Below are 22,728 nucleotides of genomic sequence, written 5' to 3'. Positions count from 1 at the left end.
GAGCGCTGAGGCCTTTCCCAGCTATCATCAGGCGGGAGGCAGGGTACACCCTGAACTGTTTGATGCTAATATTAGCTTGGTCTTTTGTTGTGTTCTACCTCTGAATGCTGCAGAATTCCGCCCCACAGTTTCTGCTTTGCTGCAACGCTGCATTTTCATGAATGAAAAATGTCTGACATTTGTGTTGCTGTGCCTTGACTTTGGACGCTTTATTATTGTGCCCCACGGCGTCCACTTTGCTTTGTGGATTCTTTCTGCCCACAGTCTCCTCTTGGACCAAAGGCACTTCTTTTACCCGAGAAGTAAATACAGGAGACTTTCATTCTCCCCTGGGGTTGTTTGTTAGCGTGTCCCGCTTTGACCGATCCGTTCAATGCGATGTGATTCGTATTTCAACGTGGAAGACCCCAGAACCTTGCCCTTACTTGAAATGGTCTGATTCAGAAATAGCTTTAACTCACGTTCGTTCCCCTTCCACATTTTTGCAGCTTTTCCTGAATGGGTGGAGCACATCAGCAGCGCAGAGAGAGACCTCGGCAGCGCCTACACCATGTCCTGCTTGGCCAGGGGCAAACCCAAACCACGCATCCGCTGGCTGAAGAACGGAGAGCCGGTAACGTTCAAGCCCGTTCAACGCACGGACATTTAGCAAGTACGCCGTAGTGTTTGCAGCCCGGCCGACGCTGACGGACACCTGGCGCGGAGACAGCTTGTTATGTCGAGAGGCATTCCCTGTTGCTTTTGAGCTGCTGCCAGGGTAAACAATTAGAAGAGAGGGAAAAAAATAGCAGTGACAGCAGTGCGGGCTTGTTAAAATATGCATCTGATACATTAATAAAGGCCTCTCCCAGTCAAATGTGCATCCTCTCATCGGTGCACGTCAACATCCGACCGCTTTGATTCGCAGCCTTCTGCTCGCAAAGGAAATGTGGACTGCTTCGAATGTTACTTGATTGCATTTGTGACTGGCATTCCGCACAGTTGGACGGAAAAGAGATGGTGTTCCGCAATCTGACATTTGAAGACTCCGGGATGTACCAGTGCATCGCTGAGAATCCCCACGGGGTCATCTTTGCCAACGCGGAGCTGCGAGTGTTTGGTGAGTTCCAAAAGCAGTTGACTGCGGAAACGTCTCCTTTCAAACGAATTGGATGCCAGAGGCCAAAATTCCGATTTAATTTCTGTGTACTTGTCCCTCAGGCTTATGAACAGAGGAGACATTTTCAGACGGGTGGTTCACTTTATTTGCAGATTGCTATCATCTGTCACAGTTTGCGGTCATTTAACACAGTGAAAAACAAAAAATTAATAAACACAATATCAGTCGCAACATATGGACAAACAACTACAACAGTCTTTTTGTAAACAAAGAAAATTACCCTGAAGACTCAAGATCTGTTTCTTTTTACAGAGCTTTGGCTTGGTTTGATTTTTAATTTAGGACCTGTTTGTCTGTTGTGTAACTGTTTTAATGAAATACTGTTTAATCTTTTTACGATTATTGTTTATTTCTGTGTTGTCACTGCCAGAAACCGCACCTGTTCATTGAGCTGAGGCGCAGCTACATCTTATATCCGATTTTTTTTTTTTCTGGACAGGAATCAGTGTTTTTTTCCCTGGGCTGACTCCCCCATTAATTTTCATTTTCCATAGAGTAACTCTCAAACATGGATTTAGCATAAATGTGTCAGTTTCGTTTCAAATATCACTTTGGTTTTGCTACCGTAATTTCCGGCTTATAAACCGTGACTTTTTTCACACGCTTTCAACCCTGCATCTTATGCGGTGGTGCGGCTAAATTGTGCATTTTTTTTTCCTAGCGGCTGCAAGGGGCCACTCGAATGGAAAAGGAAAGAGTGAGACCAGTGGAATATATGTGCCGAGGAAGTAACTTTTACCTGTTAGCGTGTTACTGCCCTGTCTCACAAATTTTTACCAGTATGTTTTTTTTTTACTTGCCCTGTTAGCGTAGCTAGCGTTAGTGTAAAGCTAGCGTTAAACTCTGTGTACCATCATTCTTTGTAAATATCTCTTGTTTCAATGTAGCCACTTGCAGCTTTTACACGGCTGCCGCCCATGTATGTATTAAATAGTATTTCCTTTGCAAATGTACTGGATGAGGCTTATAACCAGGTGCGCTCTGTAAGCTGGGAATCACAGTACTTCTGTTTGACCCAGTTTTGTATCCGCTTTCTCCAAATTTGGCTAGGACCACCCCTTTCTTCTGTGTTCGCTCTGTGTAAAGGACCCACTTGTGAGAAAACATGTTTGTTATGTTGACAGCACTAGCTCAAGAGCAGAGAGGTAGGCGGAGATCTTCGCTAGTGACGTAGATAACCCTGAGAAACTAGAATGACTTGATTTCAGTCCACTTGGCAGAAAACCTCTGGAGCTCACGAATACGTGGGTGATTTTAATTCCCATTTTACACATTTACTGAGGCAACGTAGAGCCAATATTACATCCCACATTACATCACTCCAGAGCCTTAATGAAGGTAATCGGTAAAGAAAATAGATGGTTGGATGCTTGGATGGTGTGGCCGATTCTTCATAGTGAATGTGAAATCCGTCATTAATGGGTGCTTGTTTTCATCAATAATCCTGATTATCTCCCGTCCCAGACTGCGCTCCCACCTTCGAACGCAACCCGGTCAAGCACGTCCTCGCTCCGAGAAACGGCCGAGTGGTGATGGAGTGTCGACCCAAGGCTGCCCCCAAGCCCAAAGTCTCGTGGAGCAAGGACACCGAGCTGCTGTCTAACTCCAGCAGGTGAGCGATCCCCCCACACACACAGAACGTCCTTGACCCATCCGAAGTCCCCCCGTGTTCTGGTTTTACCCCTCTTCTATCTGGGTCAAAATACCACACGGGATGAGTAGCAGAGAATCCCCGCTCCCGTAACGTGCCATTTTAGGGATTGAAGTAAGCTGCGTATTCCCTAATTCTGAAAGGCATGTTGTTGATGTGGTTTTCCTGACGTTAAGCTCATCTTGACGGGTAAACCCCTCGCTGACAAAACAAGCCTAATCTTGGGGGGGGGGGGCTGCCGGGAGACCCCCAACCTTCTCCCAACCCCCACAGTGGGGTCCAAACGCGGGAGGAGCGGTGGTCAAATTACTATGCAGCATATGCCCCTTAATCGCCTCTGTGGCCTGGCTGCTGTTTTTCATGCATGAGGTTGAAATATGCAAAGAAAAAAGGGAATCTGTCTTCTCTTTTCTTTTTTTGCCTCCAGCTCACTTTCAACCTCGCGCTCCATTTTCAAACTTTATTAGAGAAGCATCACACATTCCGAGCACTTTTATACCATTTTTAAAAATGTTAACCACGCTTGGAATACACACAAGTGGACTTTTAACCTTAGCGTGTGCATGATTTATTCAACGTTCAAACCAGTGTCGGCCCATGCATTTGGTACCTCGTCCTTACCCGACCCCCAATCAACCTCCTCACAAAATGAAATGACATCCCACTCACCACATATGCTGATGATAAAATATTTTAATGTGTGGAGATCACTTACACGCGCGTTTTGCTCATCAAAATTGGCCGCAAACGAGTTTTGCTCCGACCAACCAATCAAAAGACGGGAAAATGCTAACATCCTGAAGGAGCAGAACTCCGGCCCGCGAGGATGAATTTGAAATGGGACTGGTTAAACAAACAGTCCCACAGCCAAGAAAGTTGAAGTTACATCATCCGACAGGACCGATTATGAAGAGCGAGGGCAGATCAGAATGACGTGGCTACACATTGGGGCTGAAACCTGATTGGAATACACTGCGAATTCACTGATGCCAATAAAAAAAAAAAAATAAATACAATTTCATAGAACAAATAGAGTGGTACATGGTGATATGAGCGAAGGGCATTATGAGTTTTTCGTGAGGGGAGCTGTTCTTTAACCCTGGAGAATCCAAGATATCCACATCTTCTTTTAAAATTGTGACCCCGTGGGGATCTCTGGGGTAAAGATGATTTATTTTATTTTATTTTTTGCTTTGACGTACAAGTAAAAATTGAACTGTGAGGCCAACGCTTTCCAGCTGATTCACCCTGGCGCTTTTCTTAAATTCAATTATGTTTCTTATGTTTTCCTTCAGTTAAACATCAAAGAGTGCTATTTTTCCCTACTAAAAAACACGACAAAAATATTTGTTTTGGATATTGGAATGGATTGAAAAGATGATTGGTGTTTTGAGTTAGTCAAGGAGCGAATTGAATCCATGTTAAGTGCTGTTAGTGCTTCTTATAATCTTTAGGCCATCAGAAAAGGCCTTGCTCAGACCTGACCCCCCCACCACCGCCGAGTCACATACTCTCCGGCTCCGTCTCTTCAGGATGTTCATCTGGGAGGACGGCAGCTTGGAGATCCTCAACGTGACCCGCACAGACGAGGGCAGGTACACCTGCTTCGCCCACAACAACCTGGGCAAGGCCAACAGCACGGGCTCCCTAACGGTAACAGGTAAATAAATTAAAGATGTTTCCTATTCCCTTCGGGGGGGAGGGGAGGGGGTGGGGGGCTGTTTTACTGTATGACTGATGGCGGCCTTGGCTGGGAAATCATCACTCTTGTGCTCTCCGACTTCCACGCGTCCACTGAAGATGAATCACTACCTGAAAGATGCCACTTTGTCACGGTGGAGAGGTGCCACAGTTGCTTAGGAACAGATCTAATGCGATATAAGCGTCATTGTGTTTTATATAAAGGATATAATTAGATTGAATTTCAATTCGCAGAGCCACTGGGGATAATATATAGAATAGAAGCTGTCAACTTGTTAGGCTTGAGGTCCTCCCACTGGTGCTACATAAGCAGTTCTTTTCTGCCCCCTACTGACAATTTTACGTACTGAACCAGTCCAACTATTTTTTTTTTTTTTTTACCCCAATATTCCACAAGCAGGCACTCTGCTAGATATTGGCCAATATTCTTCTTATTCTTCTTCTTTTTTCGATAAAAATGTGCACCTTGGCTATCTTGGTAGTTTTATTCAAAAAGTGAAATTCACATTTTCCAGTTTTATTAAACCCCCAGGAAAACACTTTGGGAATTCCTACATTTAACACTCTTTATTGAGTGTTTCGTATAAAATATGATCGCATTTAAATAGTGAATCAAAGCATTTTAGTTATGAGAGTATTTCAGTAGTGTGTATGAAAGTGTTTCATGACCGAATGAAAGCCTTTCAAAAATGTGCATGAGAATGGTAAAGCCGTGTGTGTGAACGCAAAAAAATATGAATTACCATAATTTCTGGACTATAAGCCACACCTGATTATAAGCAACACCCAGTACATTTTAAAGGAAAAGCCGCACCTGTCTATAAGCCGCATTTGGCTGTTGGAAAAAAAATGCATAAATTAGCCGCATCATGGGCTGAAAGCGTGTGAGCAAATTCGCGGCTTATAGTCCGGAAATGAACGGTAGTATTGAATGTCCCTGACGACCCCATGCTGGTGACCCCGCCAGATTCCACGAAGATCACCTTGGCCCCCTCCAACGCCGACGTCAAAGTGGGGGAAAACGCCCGGATGCAGTGCGGCGCGTCGCACGACTCCTCACTGGACATCGCCTTCATCTGGTCCCTGGACGGCCGAGTCATCGACCTCGACAAGGACGCCCAGCATTACGAACGTACCCTGGTGAGAGGCGGTGAAAGATCCCCCCCCCCCAGTTGGAAGTCACCCGGTCTAACGGTGCATTTTATGCAGTTTATTAAAATAGCAATTCCTGATAGCATCAATTGATTCCAACCGAATCGCTGCCTCTGCGGAGTGGTGGTCAGTGCTGTGGACACTTGCCACACACCACATTTGGAATTTGATGAGTTTTACATAATGCCCTTTTTTGTTTTTTTTTTTCCGCGCATAAAATGTGGTCCGTTTTGATTTAATATGGTTTACAAAATATTCATAACAGTACTTGACCCTCCAAAATGAGTTTAGCATACTCGTTAACCCTTTCAATGATTTTGCTTCCATTTCTCCTCGTTGTAAATTCAAGTTAAAATCCTCCTTGTATTTAAATAATAATGCATCCATCCATTTTCTGAGTTTCTTATCCTCACGAGGGTCGCAGGAGTGCTGGAGCCAATCCCAGCTGTGATCGGACAGGAGGCAGGGAACACCCTGAACTGTCGCAATCACAGTCACACCTAGGGGCAACTTAGAGTCTCCAACGAGTCCTTGTTATTGGGACGTGGGAGGAAATCGGAGTGCCCGGAGAAAACCCATGCAGGGACGGGGAGAACATGCAAACTCCACACAGCCAGGACCAGGATTTGAACCCCGTTCCTCAGAACTCTGAGGCCAACGCTCTAACGAGCTGCGCCACTGTCCCTCTCCATGCATTATTATGGTTGTGAATTATTATTAGTCTTCGCTCTGTGACACTGTATACCATATTTCAGACGTGTTTAGGATGTAGGCTGGAACCTTCCAACAGTTGCACACATCCCTGCTCCCGTTTTTGCATGTCACTTGGATGCGTGGCTCGCGAGCTCTCGCTAGTTAGCGTGTGTAGCTTGCTTCGACTTGGAGAAGGACTCAAAAGTGACGCAATGAGATTTCGACTACTTTAAAACATTTATAGATTCAATTCTTTGTTCGGAATCATATGCAGTTGCTGTGTTTTGCAGAACGGGAGCTCAGATGGAGAGCTTCTGATCAAGAACGCCCAGTTGAAGCACGCCGGCATTTACAGCTGCACAGCGCAGACGCCCGTGGACAACGTGACCTCCTCTGCCAGCCTGGTTGTAAGAGGTGAGTCATACACTTACCGTAAAATTACTATTACGAGAACTATCGTTAGAAAAACAGTCAAGTGTGTGTTCTTGCCACAGCTACCAGAACTTTTGATGGGATCTAGCTACGCTAATTAAATCGAGTTTAATGTTTGATAGTGTTTTTGTAAACTCCAATCTGTAAGAGGGCTATTCAAACATTTTCATCTGATTAAAAAAATATGATGTTAAGTCATTGTACTCCATAATTTCTACTTTAGTGTCAAACTACAGTTTCCGTGGAACCCTTAGTTTCCACTCAGATGAAATTGCCCTCCAAAAATAGACACCCGTGCTAATATTAGCCTTCACCGGAGGCGTGCCTTAGCTTTGACCTTTACTCTATTACACCCCCCAGTTTCAATTTTTCCCCAGGGGGTCCATTTTCTTACTCTCCGCTTGGATGAAATCTACGGCCACACACTGGGAACATAAAGACCGTCATTCTCCTGCGGTTTTCATGTTTGCTAGCGTGTGTCTGTCCGACCGATTGTTTTAGCGCCGCTCGTTTTTAGCTCTTTCTCGCTATTTGGAAGCGGCAGTGGAAAAGCGGCATACAGCAACAATAACATTCACGATTGTTATCACCGTGTACTTAATGGTGTGTGTCAGCTCGCCTTCAAAATTGTGTTGTGCCACAGCAAAATATTGTACAATCACACAGGTGGACGCACACGGCAAACCACTGTGAGGTTTTCTCAACACGGGCCCGTGACTAAAGGTGACCTAAATGTCAGCGGCCTGACTGCAGAGAGGTGCTGTTGAAGGATAGACATTTACCCTGTCACGATTAGCTCCAGGGAAGATGGTTTAATAGTACGTTATTGTACACTGGCATGACAGTTGCTCAGTTAACAATTCCTTTTATCACCACGCTCGAACTCCCTGACTCGACAGCCGTGTACAAATACGTCAAAAGGGCGTAATTGCTGAAAAAACTGCTGCAGATCTTTGACGCCACCAGCTAGGCCTGTCCAGATTTGACCACCTAATCGCCTGAGTCATCTCAGTTCAGGTTTGGGAATTTTGTTCGTGAGCCTGCGGGTTTGGACTCAGCCTGATCCCAACATACTCGTAGCTTTGCTATCAGGGAACATTATTTTTTTTTCTTCTTCTGTTCCAGTGGAAGAAACGAGAGCCACGCTCGTGCTTATTTAAGGCCAACTGTGGGTCAGATCACTGAGCGAGTTTCCATCTATAAGTCTTTTGCGTGGGCTTTGAATTCAGTGTGTTTAACTTGTAGGAACTTTTACAAACAAACACAAAAAAGTAGTCGCCATGGTAATCAAAAGCACTGCTAATAGTAAGAATTCCATCCAATCAGACTGATGAAGAAATAATTGAAAACATATGCGCGTGCTAATCAGTGTATGTGTATTTCTCTTTTTTTCCAAATATATTGAACATTTTCTAGGATGATGCCTTCTCTTTTAAAGTTGGCCCTCTTTCAAATACAATTTTTTTTTCTACTTTTTATGGTTAAAATAAATCCACGGCTTATTTTAAATTTGACATCAATGAGGTTTGTTAAATGAATGCAAAACGATAAACGGCATAAGGCTTTCAAAATGACCGCAAAAGATTTGTTTCGGGTTTGTGATGTAAAAAGTTGCTATTTATTCAGGTATCTGCCCACTTCGTTGTTGCTACACACCCAGTCATTTCAGGAAAACTGGCTAGATGAAAATAAAACAAAAAGGGCACTCTGGGCATTTTCAATCCAAATTATCTTTTAAACCCAATAAAAGGACATAAACGACTATACTGTACTACAAAACTGATGTAAGGAGAGCTTTAATAGTGAATTTGGGAAAACAATTGCATATGTAATGAAATATTCAATTATCTACTGCATATATCCCTTGTATTGTCTTAATTAATATAATAAAATAATGCAAATGCAGCAGAAGTAATAATAATAATAATACATCATTCATTGCAAATTGTGAAACTACATTTTTTTAAATCATAAATTCTAAAAGTTATAAGTATAAAATATAAGTATAAAATTTTAACACTGTATTAAAATTTTATTTGCTCGGATGATGCCATTGGATAATTTTTTTTACATTCATTTAGTACTGCATTTATCCCTTTTGTATCGTTATAATTAAATTAAAAAAGCACAAGTGCATTTCAAAACAATAAATTACTAAATAAATTAAGAATAAACCTAAAAAATTAAAAGAAATTTTGGTTGATATGACTTTTCGATCCCTTGATATATTTAGCATTTAGCATTTACTCCGATCTCTTGATATATGGAACATTTAGCATTTACTCCCATTCTTCTCCATTCGCCCCTTTTTATCGTAATATTTCATGTAATAAAATAAAAACATGCAATGGTAAATATATAACACATGTTAATGATGACAAACTTTATATGTATTTTTACTTTAATTAATAAAGCAAATATAAAACCAGTAAAAATTGAAAATTAAATAATTTAAAGGGGCCAATGAGTTATTTCTTCTTTTTCTCTTTCAATTTGTTGTTTTCAAAATTTTTTACATAAATGTATCTTTTTATGTTGTTTTCTTCACAAAAATTGAAGACGATTAAGATTTTTAGAAATTCCTTAAGATTCTTGCACTTATTGCATTTTTACATGTATGGTATTCAATGAAATGGAATACTTATTTCCATATTTGATTGTAGTTACCGTGAACTGCTGTACTGAATTCATCGACAATATGTCATCTGCTGTCTCTTTAAAATGCTTGGGGAAGAAAAAAAAAAAAAAAACTTCCCCTAAGTGCTTGAATTGGACACCGGAGGAGTTAAACTTTTTTTTTTTTTTCTCACGAGCCATCAAGCAACACTCAACTCATCCCCTCGTTTGCTCAACCCAGGACCCCCCGGCGCTCCGGCAGGGCTGCGAGTGACAGACAAAAGTAACAAGAACGTAACGCTGCAGTGGAGCCGGGGAGCGGACAACCACAGCCCCATCTCCAAATATACCATCCAATATCGGGACGGCTTCTCCCGGGACGTGTGGAAGAACGCCGCCACATGTGAGAATCCCAAATAAACAGCGCTTCCTCCACATTCATCCCATGGCTTTATAATGACCAGCCACGAAGTGAGTTTCCTGTACATGATACGTAACAGGACACCTTAAAACTTGGGTTTCCAAAAATGGACCATCTTTATTTATTTTAAATGATGGGCACTCGAGTCGACAATTTATTCTCTGTGTAATTTGAAGGCAATGTCGTTGTTGTTAATGGACTGTAATTTGACATATTTAGTACCGGAACTGTAGATCCAGGCATGACTGTATGCCTACAATTTTCTATTGGATATGTATTAGCCGAGGAGGCACGGTGGTTCACCTGGAAAGCGTATGCCTCACAGTTCTGAGGTCCCGGGTTCAATCCCAGACCCGCCTGTGTGGCCATGTTCTCCCAGTGCCTGCGTGGGTTTCCTCCAGGCACTCCGGTTTCCTTCCACATCCCAAAAACATGCAACATTAATTGGACACTCGAAATTGCCACTAGGTGTGATTGTGAGTGCGGCTGTTTGTCTCGATGTGCCCTGTGATTGGCTGGCAACCAGTTCAGGGTGTACCCTGCCTTGACAGCTGGGATAGGCTCCAGCACTCCCTGTGACCCTCATGAGGATAAGCGGCAAAAGAAAACGGATGTATTAGCTGAGGTGGCACAGTGGTGCAGCTGGAAAGCGTTGGCCTCACAGTTCTGAGGACCCGGGTTCACTCCTAGCCCTCCGTGTGTGGAGTTTGTTCTCCCCGTGCCTGTGTGGGTTTTCTCCGGGCATTGCAGTTTCCTCCCACATCCCAAAAATATGCGATATTAATTAGATACTCTAAATTGCCCCAAGGTGGGATTGTGAGTATGTGCCCTGCGATTGGCTGGCAACCAGTTCAGGGTGTATCCCGCCTCCTGCCCGTTGACAGCTGGGATAGGCTGCAGCACTCCCCGCGCCCCTTGTGAGGATAAGCGGCTAAGAAAATGGATGAATGTCACAAATTTTGGGCATTCGGCACACCATCAATACAACGTCAGCTTTGTCTTTGCAGCTCCAGCGGACATTGAAGGGAACGCAGAGACGGCCACTGTGGTGGACTTGGTGCCCTGGACCGAGTACGAGTTCAGGGTGATCGCGACCAACACGCTGGGCACGGGCACCCCGAGCGTCCCATCTCTCAAAGAGAAAACCCTGGCCTCAAGTAAGATCATGCGAACGAGTCAGTAAAAAGGCATGGAATGGAAAGGCAATGTTACGGCCCAGTTTTCCGTGCTGAATTTCATTTTTCTTTTACTGTCTTGAATAACTGTTTGGTTATGATGAGTATCGCAGTAAATACAAGTCAGCAAGAAAGACCTTCGCGCTGACCTCCTACACAACAAGCCCGAGTGACCACACAAATGAGCACTTTGAGGGAAGCGTGTTCTGAATTTCAAGTATAAAATGAAAATCACAGACCCTCTTGAAAAAAAAGAAATCAGTGATGAAGGTGTTGCACTTGGCACGGGAGGAGATATTGAGAAGGATGTCGTGGTTAGGTAGTTACAGCATGTGCGGGTTGGAATAGTTTGTGCGCATTTTTCTCATGTTGGCTCCGAGAGTTTTACCGTTGCACGCTCGTCATAGGTCCTGTGGTGGCGCCCTCGGATGTTGGCGGAGGCGGCGGGACAAACAGGGAGCTGACCATCACGTGGACCGTAAGTTTGGGATTTTCACTAGCTCACACTCCTATAGAGGATCAGAATATTAGTCATTCAGCGCAGTTGTTCGGATTAATAATGGTAGAGCAAAATGGGAAATGCTATAGACAGGCTAATGAATAGCATTTGTGTTGTGCTGTTTGGTTTATAATATTAGTCATTCAGCGCAGTTGTTCAGATTAATAATGGTAGAGCAAAATGGGAAATGCTATAGACAGGCTAATGAATAGCGTTTGTGTTGTGCTGTTTGGTTTATGCATGCGTGGTTCCTAACCTGTTCAGATTGATTACTTATTGGTAATCACAATCATGGATGAGCGGTGGGCTGCAAAAAAATAAAAATAAAAATCGTTATTATTTACGTACATAGACAATGTTACAACATTTTCTTTATGCTCTGTGAAGAGCGGCTAATATTACTGATGTGCTGATAGTGTCTCCGTGTACAGTAGTTCCGTAATCTTTATTATACTGTCCAGAAAAAGCATCAAAAGGTCAATTGAATTGAGGCCTAGCATGTGGAAATAATTATTTAAATTATATATATATATATATATATATATATATATATATATATATTACATTATTATTATTTATTCACATTAAAAAGCAGTGTCTACAATTGGGGAAATACATTTTTATCGACTAGCGACCGAGGCAGTTAACTCGCTAACAAGCTAACTAGTATGACTAACATTTCATTTCCGCTGTGATGTCACTTGGCAAAGCAGAGAAGATCAGAGAAGTAATTTCAGCGAGCGGAAAAGCCAAGAGTGAGACCGGTGGAATATGCCGTGTCTCAGTGATTTATACCGGTATGTTGTTTTTTTTTTTTTAACCTGGCCCTGTTAGCGCAGCTCTAGCGTTCGCACTGCGCTACCGTGTTACTGCCGTGTCTCAGCAATTTATACTCGTATGTTTTTTTTTTTTTTTTTTTTTTTTAAACGGGACCTGTTAGCGCGGCGCTAGCGTTAGCATGGTAGCGTTAGTGTTAGCATTAGCACGGCGGCGCTAGCGTTAAACTCTCTGCATACCGTCTTTGTAAATATCTTGTGTTTCAATGTGGGTTAAAATGTGGGCAATTTTACACAGCTGCGTCGTATGTACGTACCAAATGCTATTTCCTTTACAAATGTACTGGGTGAGGCTTATAAGAAGGTGCGCTTTGTACGCCGGGAATTACGTCACTCAAACGTGCACATTAAAGAAATGGAATTGCAATACTGTGATAACATGAAAAATATATATATTTGCTCATTATTATGGAACTATATCACCATATCTTATACCATCAGAATGTAATACCAACCCATGGCTAACCATTTCGTCAATGAGGATTAAAATGAATATGGATTGATTTATAATCCGTGGTACTTCACGTCCTTTGTTTCTCGTGAGTATCTTCAGTGAATGACATTATCGCCATTGTTATCTCCACCAGCCTGTCCAGGAGCAGTACTACTACGGGCCTTACTTCGGCTACATCGTGGCCTTCAAACCTCGAGCCGGCGTCGAGTGGACACAGGTGACCGTGTCGGACCCCCGAGCCGGTCGCTACGTGCACAGAGACCCCTCCATCGCTCCCGCGACGGAGTTCGTCGTGAAAATCCAAGCGTACAACAGCAAAGGGGAGGGACCCTACAGTCTGCCGCAGACCATTTTTTCCGCGCAAGACGGTGAGCATTACCAGAACTGTGATGTGATGGTGATGGCAGAGATCAGTTGGCTTCTTTGTCAGACCTGGTCTAACTGCCGGCGCTGGCTTTGTTGAATTTGGTCGGGGCGCAGCCAGACAGATATTGAGCTCTGTTAACTTCCATACCAAATGAAGTACTGGTAGTCGTTAAAAGCAAAAGTGCATTGTAAATGGAGTTATATGTGGGGCCTGTTAAATGAACATATTTCAGTGAGGCATTTCACAGCCACATGCAAACTATTTCATCGCCCTATTTTTCATTTTACACGTTACTCTTGCGCAATCCTTGCGCCTCCTGGTCTGACTGTTAATGGCCACTTTGCAACAAATGTCATTTACGAGAGGGTGCTTTCACATTTGAATAATCAAGCAATTCATGGATAATACATTTTTGGCTGTAATGATAAATACATGGCAGTTAAAATATGATATTACAATTTAGACTAGAGAGTTTCGCCTCAACACTTTTGCAGTCTGGACAGGGGATCTAAAAGAGCATGCCTTTCTTAGTACTGTACGTCTGAGCTAGGTAAATTTGTCCGGGGTGTGTGTGGATCAAAACCGCTGGCTCGGTATTTTGGGGAAAATCTGGAAAAGTTCAGTTATGGGAATTTTCCCCGCAATTTACATGTTGCTGTGTGTCCCGTTCTAGCCATCACCGATGCTCCCGGAAGCATTGATGGCAAAGCGCTCTCTGCCACCGAAGCTGTTTTATGGTGGTTTCCTATTTCACAGAGCAACATAGACGGGTACCAGGTCAGTACATGAACACAATTACAAAACTGCGTATGTAACACACCGGACACACTAAGGTGGAACACAATTCAATCCGAGACACTTATAATCAATTTTCTAACAGGAAATATTGAATTAATTCATTCCAGGATCAAATTGTCAAACGTTTTATTTAAAATAAAAAAGGCACTGTTTTCACATACTTACATACCGTAATTTCCGGCTTACAAGACACGATGCAACAAGCGGTTTATCTGGTGATGCGGCTAATTTGCGCATTTTTTTTCTAGCTGCCGCAAGGGGGCACTTGATCTGAAAATGTAAGAATGAGACCGGTAGAATATATGAGCCGAGGAAGTGACTTTTACCGGCCCTGTTAGCGCTGTGCTAGCGTGTTGCTGCTTACTGGCGTGTCTCAATGATATTTACCAGTAAGTTTGATTTTAACCGGCGCTAATGTTAGCCTTAGCGCGGCGCTCGTGTTAGTGCTAGCGTTAGCGCTATATTTAGCGCCACGGTAGTGCCGCACTAGCGTTAAACCTTTCTGTGTACCGTCTTTCATAGGGTTTGGGTTAATATCTCGTGTTTCAATGTGGGTTTCAATGTGGACACTTGCGGCTTTTACACAGCTGCGGCGTATATGTGTACCGAATGGTATTTCCTTTACAAATTTACTCGGTGAGGCTTGTAACCAGGTGCGCTCTGTAGGCCGGGAATTACAGTAGCTGTTTTTTCACATGTAAAACATTACTACAACACAGCTCACGTTCGCGTATGTTTTGGTTAATATTGTCGACATGACAACAGATGGCGTCTGTGCAGTGTGTCTGTCATTTGCTGTTCTACACTTGTCATAATGTACTTTTTTTCCCGATGGTAGCATCAAAAAATGTTACAATTTTGTCTGACTTTGGATTCATACTTTTCCTGAGAATTTTGTTCATATTCAGAATTTTGTGACTGTCAGGTCTACTTTGAAGTTTCAACTGTACCAAAGGATATACTGCAGCAACATTTTTACTTTTGCATGCTTTTTTGGTTTTCAGGTGAAGTACTGGAGAAAACAGGAAGACAGCGAAGGGGGTGCCCACAAAGTGGTGGTGTCCGGTAAGGAAAACCATACCAGAGTGGACGGAATGAAGCCCGACTCCCTTTACCTCATTGAGATCCGGGGCTACAACTCTGCGGGATACGGGCCGGCCAGCGAGCGCCTCGAGATCCACACCAAGAAACCGCGTAAGTTGTCTATGATAGTTGATTTTATAATTTAGTTCTGGGTCTCGACTTTTAGTCAGGGAGGAGTTTAGTTGTTATGGAGAATCGTAACAATGTGCGTGTTTTTGCTAGTCACACCTGGGCGGCGATTAGCTGTTGTTTACCGTAAAAAGTACCTCATTTTTTTGTTTGGTTTTTATATTTCATCAGCTCCTGGTCAAGCCCCTAGAATCATAAGTAAAAAGTTGAAGGGCAAGTCGGTAAACGTGGCCTGGGAACACGTGGAGACGCTGGCAAACGAGGCACCGGTAGATGGTTACAAAGTGAGTGCAAAAAAAAAAACCCAAAAAAACGTCTGAACTGAAATTGTCCCGAGGTGACGTTTGCCGGCTTTTTCGCGTTTGCTTTGTGTGCAGGTGCTGTACAGGCCCCAGGGTCAGTCCACAGGAACGCTGTACATGACCAAATGGCGGCACATCGAGCTCCCCCTCTTTGAAAACGAGACCTACGTGGTGGAGGTCCGAGCGTATACGGAGGGCGGCGACGGAGCCGTGTCACAAATCTTCATTACGGGTAACGCAGCGAGAACTTATTTTGGTTTCTTAAATGAGAGCCGAACATAGCAATCTTACATCCGCAGGACTTGGCTTATATTGCGTGGTCACTGCTCGCCAAACATTTGCGCATTAAATCATAAAGGGTTCAAAGTTGGCAGGAGGTTATAATTTGTCACAGTGAGCGAGTTCCCATAGGCCAGAATGGGAATGCCAGTCCAGATTTCGGAGCACAAGGCTCAGATGTGAAATCTTACACTATGTAACGAAAGCCCTGACTCAATTTCTTCTGATGGTTTGCGCCCATGAAATTGATCTTGATGAGAGGAGAAATTCTCTCCCTGGTGGGATTCTGTTATCGTCTGGTCCAGATGCACCTGCCGGACACATTTCACAAGCATGTTTTGCCACAGGCCGAGGGGAGGATCACAAATTTGCCCGCTTGGCAAATGCAGGGCACTAAAGTGGTTCAGCGTAAAGCAGCATAAAATAGCGCCGTGCAGTAAAAAGTAACGTAACATAGCGTCGGATAATGTGACATAATGTAACTAAAGGAGACAAAAGACAATGTAACATAACACACAATGGAAAGCAGCAAAGGGCCGGAATGTGGCATAAAAATATCGCATATTTATGTAACATCTCAGAACATAACATTTCCCAACAGATCATAACCCAGCAGAACATAACGCAGTGGAACATACATCCATTTTCTTTGCCGCTCATCCACACGAGGGTCGCGGGGTAGTGCTGGAGCCTATCCCAGCTGTCAACGGGCAGGAGGCGGGGTACACCCTGAACTGGTTGCCAGCCAATCGCAGGGCACATAGAAATAAACAGCCCTACTCACAGTCACACCTACGGGCAATTTAGAGCGTCCAATTAATGTGGCGTGTTTTTGATATGGGGGTGTGGGGGAACCGGAGCGCCCGGAGAAAACCCACCCAGGCACGGGGAGAACATGCAAACCCCACACAGGCGAGGCCGGGATCGAACTCGGGTCCTCAGAACTGTGAGGCCAAAGCTTTACCAGCTAAACAGGACTAAATGTAACAAACCATTATGAATAGAATGCAGAAAAGTATACCATAACATAATGTAACTCATACCAGTTATATGCCACACTGCAGTACAAATAAATATCATGTAAATATGATTTGAGTGGCGCCGCGGTGGATTAGCTGGTAAGGCGTTCAATCCCGGACCCACCTGTGTGGAGTTTGCACGTTCTCCCCGTGCCTTGCGTGGGTTTTCTCCGGGCACTCCGGTTTTCCTCCCACATCCCAAAAAACATTCAACATTAATTGAACACTCTAAATTGCCCCTAGGTGGGATTGTGAGTGTGGCTGTTTGTCTCGATGTGCCCTGCGATTGGCTCGCAAACCAGTTCAGGGTGTACCCCGCCTCCTGCCCGTTGACAGCTGGGATAGGCTCCGGCACTCCCCCGCGACCCTCGTGTGGATAAGCGGCAAAGAAAATGGATGGATAGATAAAGCAGCGCTATAGAAAATCCAACATTATGTAAGGCAGCACAATATACCGTCAGGCGAACCTAGGCATAAACGAACGTAACACGACAAAGAGCAAAATAACGTAGCATAACTCGTCATCGTAAAAAAATGACACAAATAATGTCAACACGCAGTATTAATGGAACATTTTATTCCGGTGACATTTGCGCATGTGTGTGTGTCTCAGGGGGAAGCGCCACGGCCGCCCGGCCCCTCAGCGCTCTCGGCCTTCTCCTGGTGGCCGTTCTCTGCCTGAACCTCTGAATGTAGCACCATCTTTCTCTTCGCCTCCACGTGAAGAACACTCTTTTACGGTTGACCCGCCTAGATGGACTTTTTGGGACTCTTTCCACAATTGTTCGGTTCCTCTCGTTCCAACTCTTCCCCCCCACCCCCCCCGGTTCTGGAAGATTCTTGTGGGAATAGATGGGAACACATTGGAAATGGGCATCCCTTATTTATCCATAAAAAAAAAGCCTCTTTGGAGGAGCATCAATGGAACTCTGTCAACTTTTTTGAAATATGCCTTATGGAAACGTCTGCACTTATCTTTCACAATAACTTCTTTCAAAACGCATCTGTTTTTTTTTATTTTTTGGGGGGGGGGGACTTTTTGGATACAAACAAAACAATCCACACGGCATCCCGTAGTTTGGAGCGCAACAATCACCCGTGAAGGATAAGCGCAGCCGTTTTACGAGTATCTCTTTACTGTACGTCGTTCTTTAACTGCACTTCAATTTCATTTTCACGTTTTTTTTTTTGTAGTAAAAGGGAAGCGCGGCGTCTGTTTAAGCGGATACAGTCAAAGCAAAGCTCAACCGGACCAACCATTAATCAAAAAAAAAAAAAAAGACCCCCTCATGCTCAATTCAAGACTGAATTTTCTTATTTCACGGCCAGTTTTTTGTTCTTAAAAAGAAGAATTTAATTGTACAAACTAACTTTTAGAAAAGGAGTGTATATATTTTTTAATCATATTCAAATAATGATACCAACCGAATTCAAACAATATCTATTAGATTAAATATATGTAATATATCATTTAGTTCTTCTCCCCCCAATCCTAGTTAGTATTTTTTTTTGGGACGGTCCTTCGTCAGCTTTACAGATGCCACTTCCCCACTGCAATGTGTGTTGGACGTTGTCATCGGAACAGTAATTTTTGGGGTGCGGCGTTTGTCCAATCAAATGGCTCAATTGAGGGAGTCACTGATGGTGTAGTGGTGCCTTTGGTGCAGGTGGCGTGGGTTCGATTCCCGCTCAGTGATGGTGTCGATATCTGCAACTGACTGGAGACCAGTTCAGGGTGTAGTCCCTCTTTTGCCCGAACCTAGCCGGGATAGGCTGCAGCTTTCCCGCAACCCTTGTGAGGATGAGTGGCTTGGATAATGACAGTAATGACTAATTGAGGCTTAGAAGGGAGGCTATTGATTGAGGAAATGTGGTACTTAAAGGTCGAGTGTTATGAAATTTTGAGTAAGTTATCAATGAAAAAACGCCAGCCGCTACGGACCCATTTTTTTTCACCACAAAACATGATTTTGACGAAAATGGCTTTTTGTAACTCTCGCCATGAAAATCCTCTCGAGGGATTTGTTTTTGACAAGAAGCAGGAAGTGATGTTGGAGGCAGGACCGCCCTCAAGTGGACTCGTTTGTTTCTGTTAGTTTTACCTGCGGGAAGATAGCTCGTTGTTAGCCAAAATGCCGGCTCGTTGCCTTGCTGGATATTGCTCGAACACCCGGGAGGATGGATTCGCTCTTCATACATTTCCAAAAGATCCGGTTCGTCGTGACAAATGGATTGCACGGGTGCAAAGGATGAGAGCTTCGTGGGTTCAAAATGACAGGTAAAGTTCGGAAAAAAAAATAATAGTTGTGGGGGGAGGGGGGGAGACGTAATCCGTAAATCAGGGGTGCTAAATGTGTCGATTTGCACATCGGAAGGCTGAATGACTTCCTTGTGAATCGTCACCGGCCTTGTCGACAAGGCCGAGCCGGCCGCCAGCCTTGTCGGCCGGGGTGACTCGTGACGGCGCTGGGCCGCGGTGGCTCATCTCCGCCGCGGAAGTGGACCGGATGGAGACGCTGTTTGGCCGCGTCGTCGTCGTCGCTCACGGGCAGCGTCGTTTTTATCACCGCCGCGAGGGGGTGGATCGGGCAGGGAGGTGGTTTGGCCGTGATCCGCATATCATCTAAATATGGCTCGAAACAATATGGTAATTTTGCCCCGGTAACTTCACTCGGTTGTGAGATGTTCTCTTCTTCGAAAGGAGCTTCGGGTACAGGTAGAGTACATATGACATGACCTGTCGGATACATTGTTGATCCAAACGACCGGACTTCTCCTTTAACTTTTTGCAAGTAGTGTCTGTGGTTTTTCTGGAAACCTCTCACCCAAACTCAGTTGGGACCCGAACAAGGACAAAATGCTTATAAAATGCAAACGGCACCATCCTGGGCAGTGGGGGGAACATTTATTCGAGTTGCAGTGTTTTTTTATTCTAGTGGACGACAAACCCAGCGACTAATTGACCCATTGAAGTTGAGGCTACTATTTGAGTCCCGGCAACTTTCTCGGGAACAGTTTCAGCTGATTAGGCTCCCAGTGCACAAATTAAGGCATTTTTCTTCCATTTGTACTTCCCGTAGGTGTGACGACCATCCACGTTTTTGTCTTTCAAGTGTACTTAGGGCCTCAGAAAACTCTTTGGACGGGAGCAACAATTCGGCTAGAATGTCCGCGCGCGAACAACGCACGCCGCAGAACTTTATGAACTTAGTTCTCAGACGCGAACAGAGGAGGCCCTCGACATGCTGACACTGCCAGACTAACCGTTTTCTGTAACGTGACCAACCGGGGGGGGGGAAGCACAAAAGCAGATGCTTGGATTGGAAGTGAGTGAGGACGTTATTATCAACACAGGAAAAGTCATCTTCTGTCCTGGCATGCGACTCTGAGTGACTTTCAATTTATGACGCCGAGTGCTCGAAAGCCACAAGGCTGCATTGTCACACTTTAGCAGTTTTAATAATTTAGATGGGATTAACGGAGAATCTGCATATCCGCATCCATTCGTGTTCTCAACCGGATTGACTGATTTGTTGACGTTGAAGCATACGCAAAGAATGCCGACAATATCTCCGCGTTTGTTGGCTTGAGCTATTCTTGCTTTGGCTGTATCATAAAAAAATGTCGGGATCGGTTGTTTTTTCCATCATGCATCCGTTGTAGTTCGGTTTGCCACAGTACGCTTCAGATCGGTGTAATCCAACCGATCGGGGGACAACCAAGTCTGGAGTTTTTCTCTTCGCAGGCAAACAGTTTGATATTTTGGGACATTTTCAAATGAAAACATCCATAATTTGTACCCAACTGAACCCGGCCATTCAGCTAAAAGGGAACTTCGGCTACATCATGGAGAAAAAAAAAATATCATTTTGTGTGTGTTTTTGTTTTTCAATGAAGCGTAAAGTTCCCACCAAGCCTTACAGTTCGGTTCGGCTAGCCCGGTAATACGTGGAATGGAGACGACCGCGACATTTAAGTGTGTAGTAGTGTAAAACAAAGGTAGGATCATGTTTCATAATACATACGTTACATTAAAAACAACATAGAACAGATTTTAAGTGACCTGAAATGACCTTTTTGGTAATATGTGGAAGCGTTAGCTTTGTGCGCAAGAGTCACTGTTTTTAGTGAGTGCCAATTTAACACTCGTCTCATTTTTACATGGCAACTTTTTATTCCCATAACAGGACAACATGCCTAGCTCCTCTTACTACCATGTTTTATTGTTACGGACAATAATGCGCATTATTTTCCCCAACCGTTATCGATGTCGTGCGTCAATATACCGTTATTCCTGGCCTATAGAGCGCAATTGGTTATAAGCCTCACCGAGTACATTTGTAAAGGAAATACCATTTGGTAGATACATACACCGCAGCCACACATTGAAATCCAGACTTGATATTTACAAAGAAAGACGGTACACTGTGCTAACACTAATGCTAGCACCGTGCTGGCGCTCCCGCGCTAATGCTAACGCTAGCACCGTGCTAATGCTAGCGCCATGCTAGCGTCATAATAACAGGGCCGGTTAAAAAAAATATATACTGGTAAAAATCACTGCGACAGGGCAGTAACACGCTAGCGCAGCGCTAACAGGGCCGGCCCGGTCTCATTCTTACCTTTTCCGCTTGAGTGCCCCCTTGCCGCCGTTAGAAAAAATACACAAATTAGCCGTATCGCCGCATAAACCGCAGGGTTTAAAGCGTGTGGAAAAAGTCGCAGCTTTATAGGCCGGAAATTACGGTATATTTTTTTCGTGTTTCATTTTTCGTTTTACAATTGTAACTTCCTTTCACGGAGGGATGAAAATGCCGTGTTTAGAGGGGACGGCGGCCACGCTTTCTATGTTGTGACCATCCGCCGCGAAAGTGCTTCTCCCAGTTCCCCGCTTCCATGCAAAAAGACGAGCGCAAAAGGGTTGCCAAATGCAATGCATGATTGCCTTGAAAGTTAGTGACATTTTTTTTGTTGTTGTTTGTTTTCAAAACTGGGGCGCTCACATTCTAACGTGCATGAGAGATACATTCCATCCTGCGTGGCGTCCCTTTTTTCCGGCAACTTAGAGTGTCCCAGCTAAACGTAATCTGTGCTTTAGTTGCCTGTTGTGCGTCATGAACGCTTTTGGAGTGGTTTTTTTTTTTTCTTTCTTTCCCTAGAAGCATCTAAAGCTGAGTTGCCAGACTTAAGGGATCAAACTGGAACTGCTCGTTGGCTGAACAAGAAACAATAAAAGTGTAGTAAACTGTTGTCGTGTTTATTTTGGAGTCCATTATCAGGTACGTATTCACTAAGTCGCCAAATTTAGGACTTTAGACTTGCTTGTCTAAAACATATGACTCCGTTTGAGTATTTTTTTTTAAACTACATATCTTCTTAACAAGCCTATTTAAAATTGAAAATGTACATTTTCAAGCTAGTGTGCCATTTGTTTTCATTTTTGAGCTCCAAAGATTATTATATCTGGACCGAAGACGCAAGAAAGACATCGAACGTCATCCTTGACTTAACAGGGGTGTCAAAGTAATGACGATGACTGTGAAAGCATCAAAATCTTTAATCGCCTCGTCATATTTACACACAAAATTTATTAACTAGTTTTGGAATCAGAAATCAAGGGTAATGAGTTTTTCAACTAGTGTTGCTTGGCGGCACAACAATGCTTGTGATATCTCAACGTTATCATTTATAATGAGACAATTTGAAATTTTGGTACCGATTTGAACAAAAATCATGGAAAGTTGATACACGTGATTTGCCTCCGCGGGCCACATGAAATCATGGGGCGGGCCAGATCTGGCCCCCGGGCTTTGTCTTTGACACCTGTGCTTTAGTATAACACCAACGAAGACAGGTAAGCTAAGCTACGCTAACGGAGTTTAGTTCATGACACCAAGAAAAACATGAACACACCTTCCTGATGGTTATGGATTAATAGGGATGCACTGTATTGGTACAAAGA

General features: G+C 43.9%; 1 protein-coding gene across 10 annotated transcripts in view; it reads left to right on the top strand.

The window, feature by feature from the left end:
* Positions 1-21,025, top strand: part of cntn1a (contactin 1a) — an 80,500-nt gene extending 59,475 nt beyond the window's left edge. For 8 of the 10 annotated variants that reach the window (XM_061822831.1, XM_061822829.1, XM_061822838.1 and 5 more), the window contains 15 exons: positions 489-613; positions 982-1,099; positions 2,624-2,771; positions 4,265-4,470; positions 5,479-5,651; positions 6,647-6,770; positions 9,646-9,807; positions 10,833-10,982; positions 11,408-11,478; positions 12,923-13,157; positions 13,830-13,933; positions 14,959-15,148; positions 15,338-15,450; positions 15,544-15,700; positions 17,380-21,025. In XM_061822831.1, coding sequence (XP_061678815.1) covers positions 489-613; positions 982-1,099; positions 2,624-2,771; positions 4,265-4,470; positions 5,479-5,651; positions 6,647-6,770; positions 9,646-9,807; positions 10,833-10,982; positions 11,408-11,478; positions 12,923-13,157; positions 13,830-13,933; positions 14,959-15,148; positions 15,338-15,450; positions 15,544-15,700; positions 17,380-17,456 — 2,153 coding nt within the window. In that variant the 3' untranslated portion in view covers positions 17,457-21,025. The remainder of the gene's footprint in view (positions 1-488; positions 614-981; positions 1,100-2,623; positions 2,772-4,264; positions 4,471-5,478; positions 5,652-6,646; positions 6,771-9,645; positions 9,808-10,832; positions 10,983-11,407; positions 11,479-12,922; positions 13,158-13,829; positions 13,934-14,958; positions 15,149-15,337; positions 15,451-15,543; positions 15,701-17,379) is intronic. The other 2 variants (XM_061822833.1, XM_061822830.1) reach the window with 1 other exon arrangement.
* Positions 21,026-22,728: the final 1,703 nt, after the last annotated feature.

The sequence above is a fragment of the Syngnathoides biaculeatus genome, chromosome 6 (assembly GCF_019802595.1).
Source record: "Syngnathoides biaculeatus isolate LvHL_M chromosome 6, ASM1980259v1, whole genome shotgun sequence".
In the NCBI taxonomy this organism is placed as follows: Eukaryota; Metazoa; Chordata; class Actinopteri; order Syngnathiformes; family Syngnathidae; genus Syngnathoides; species Syngnathoides biaculeatus.
This window is presented reverse-complemented; position numbering and strand designations above follow the sequence as displayed.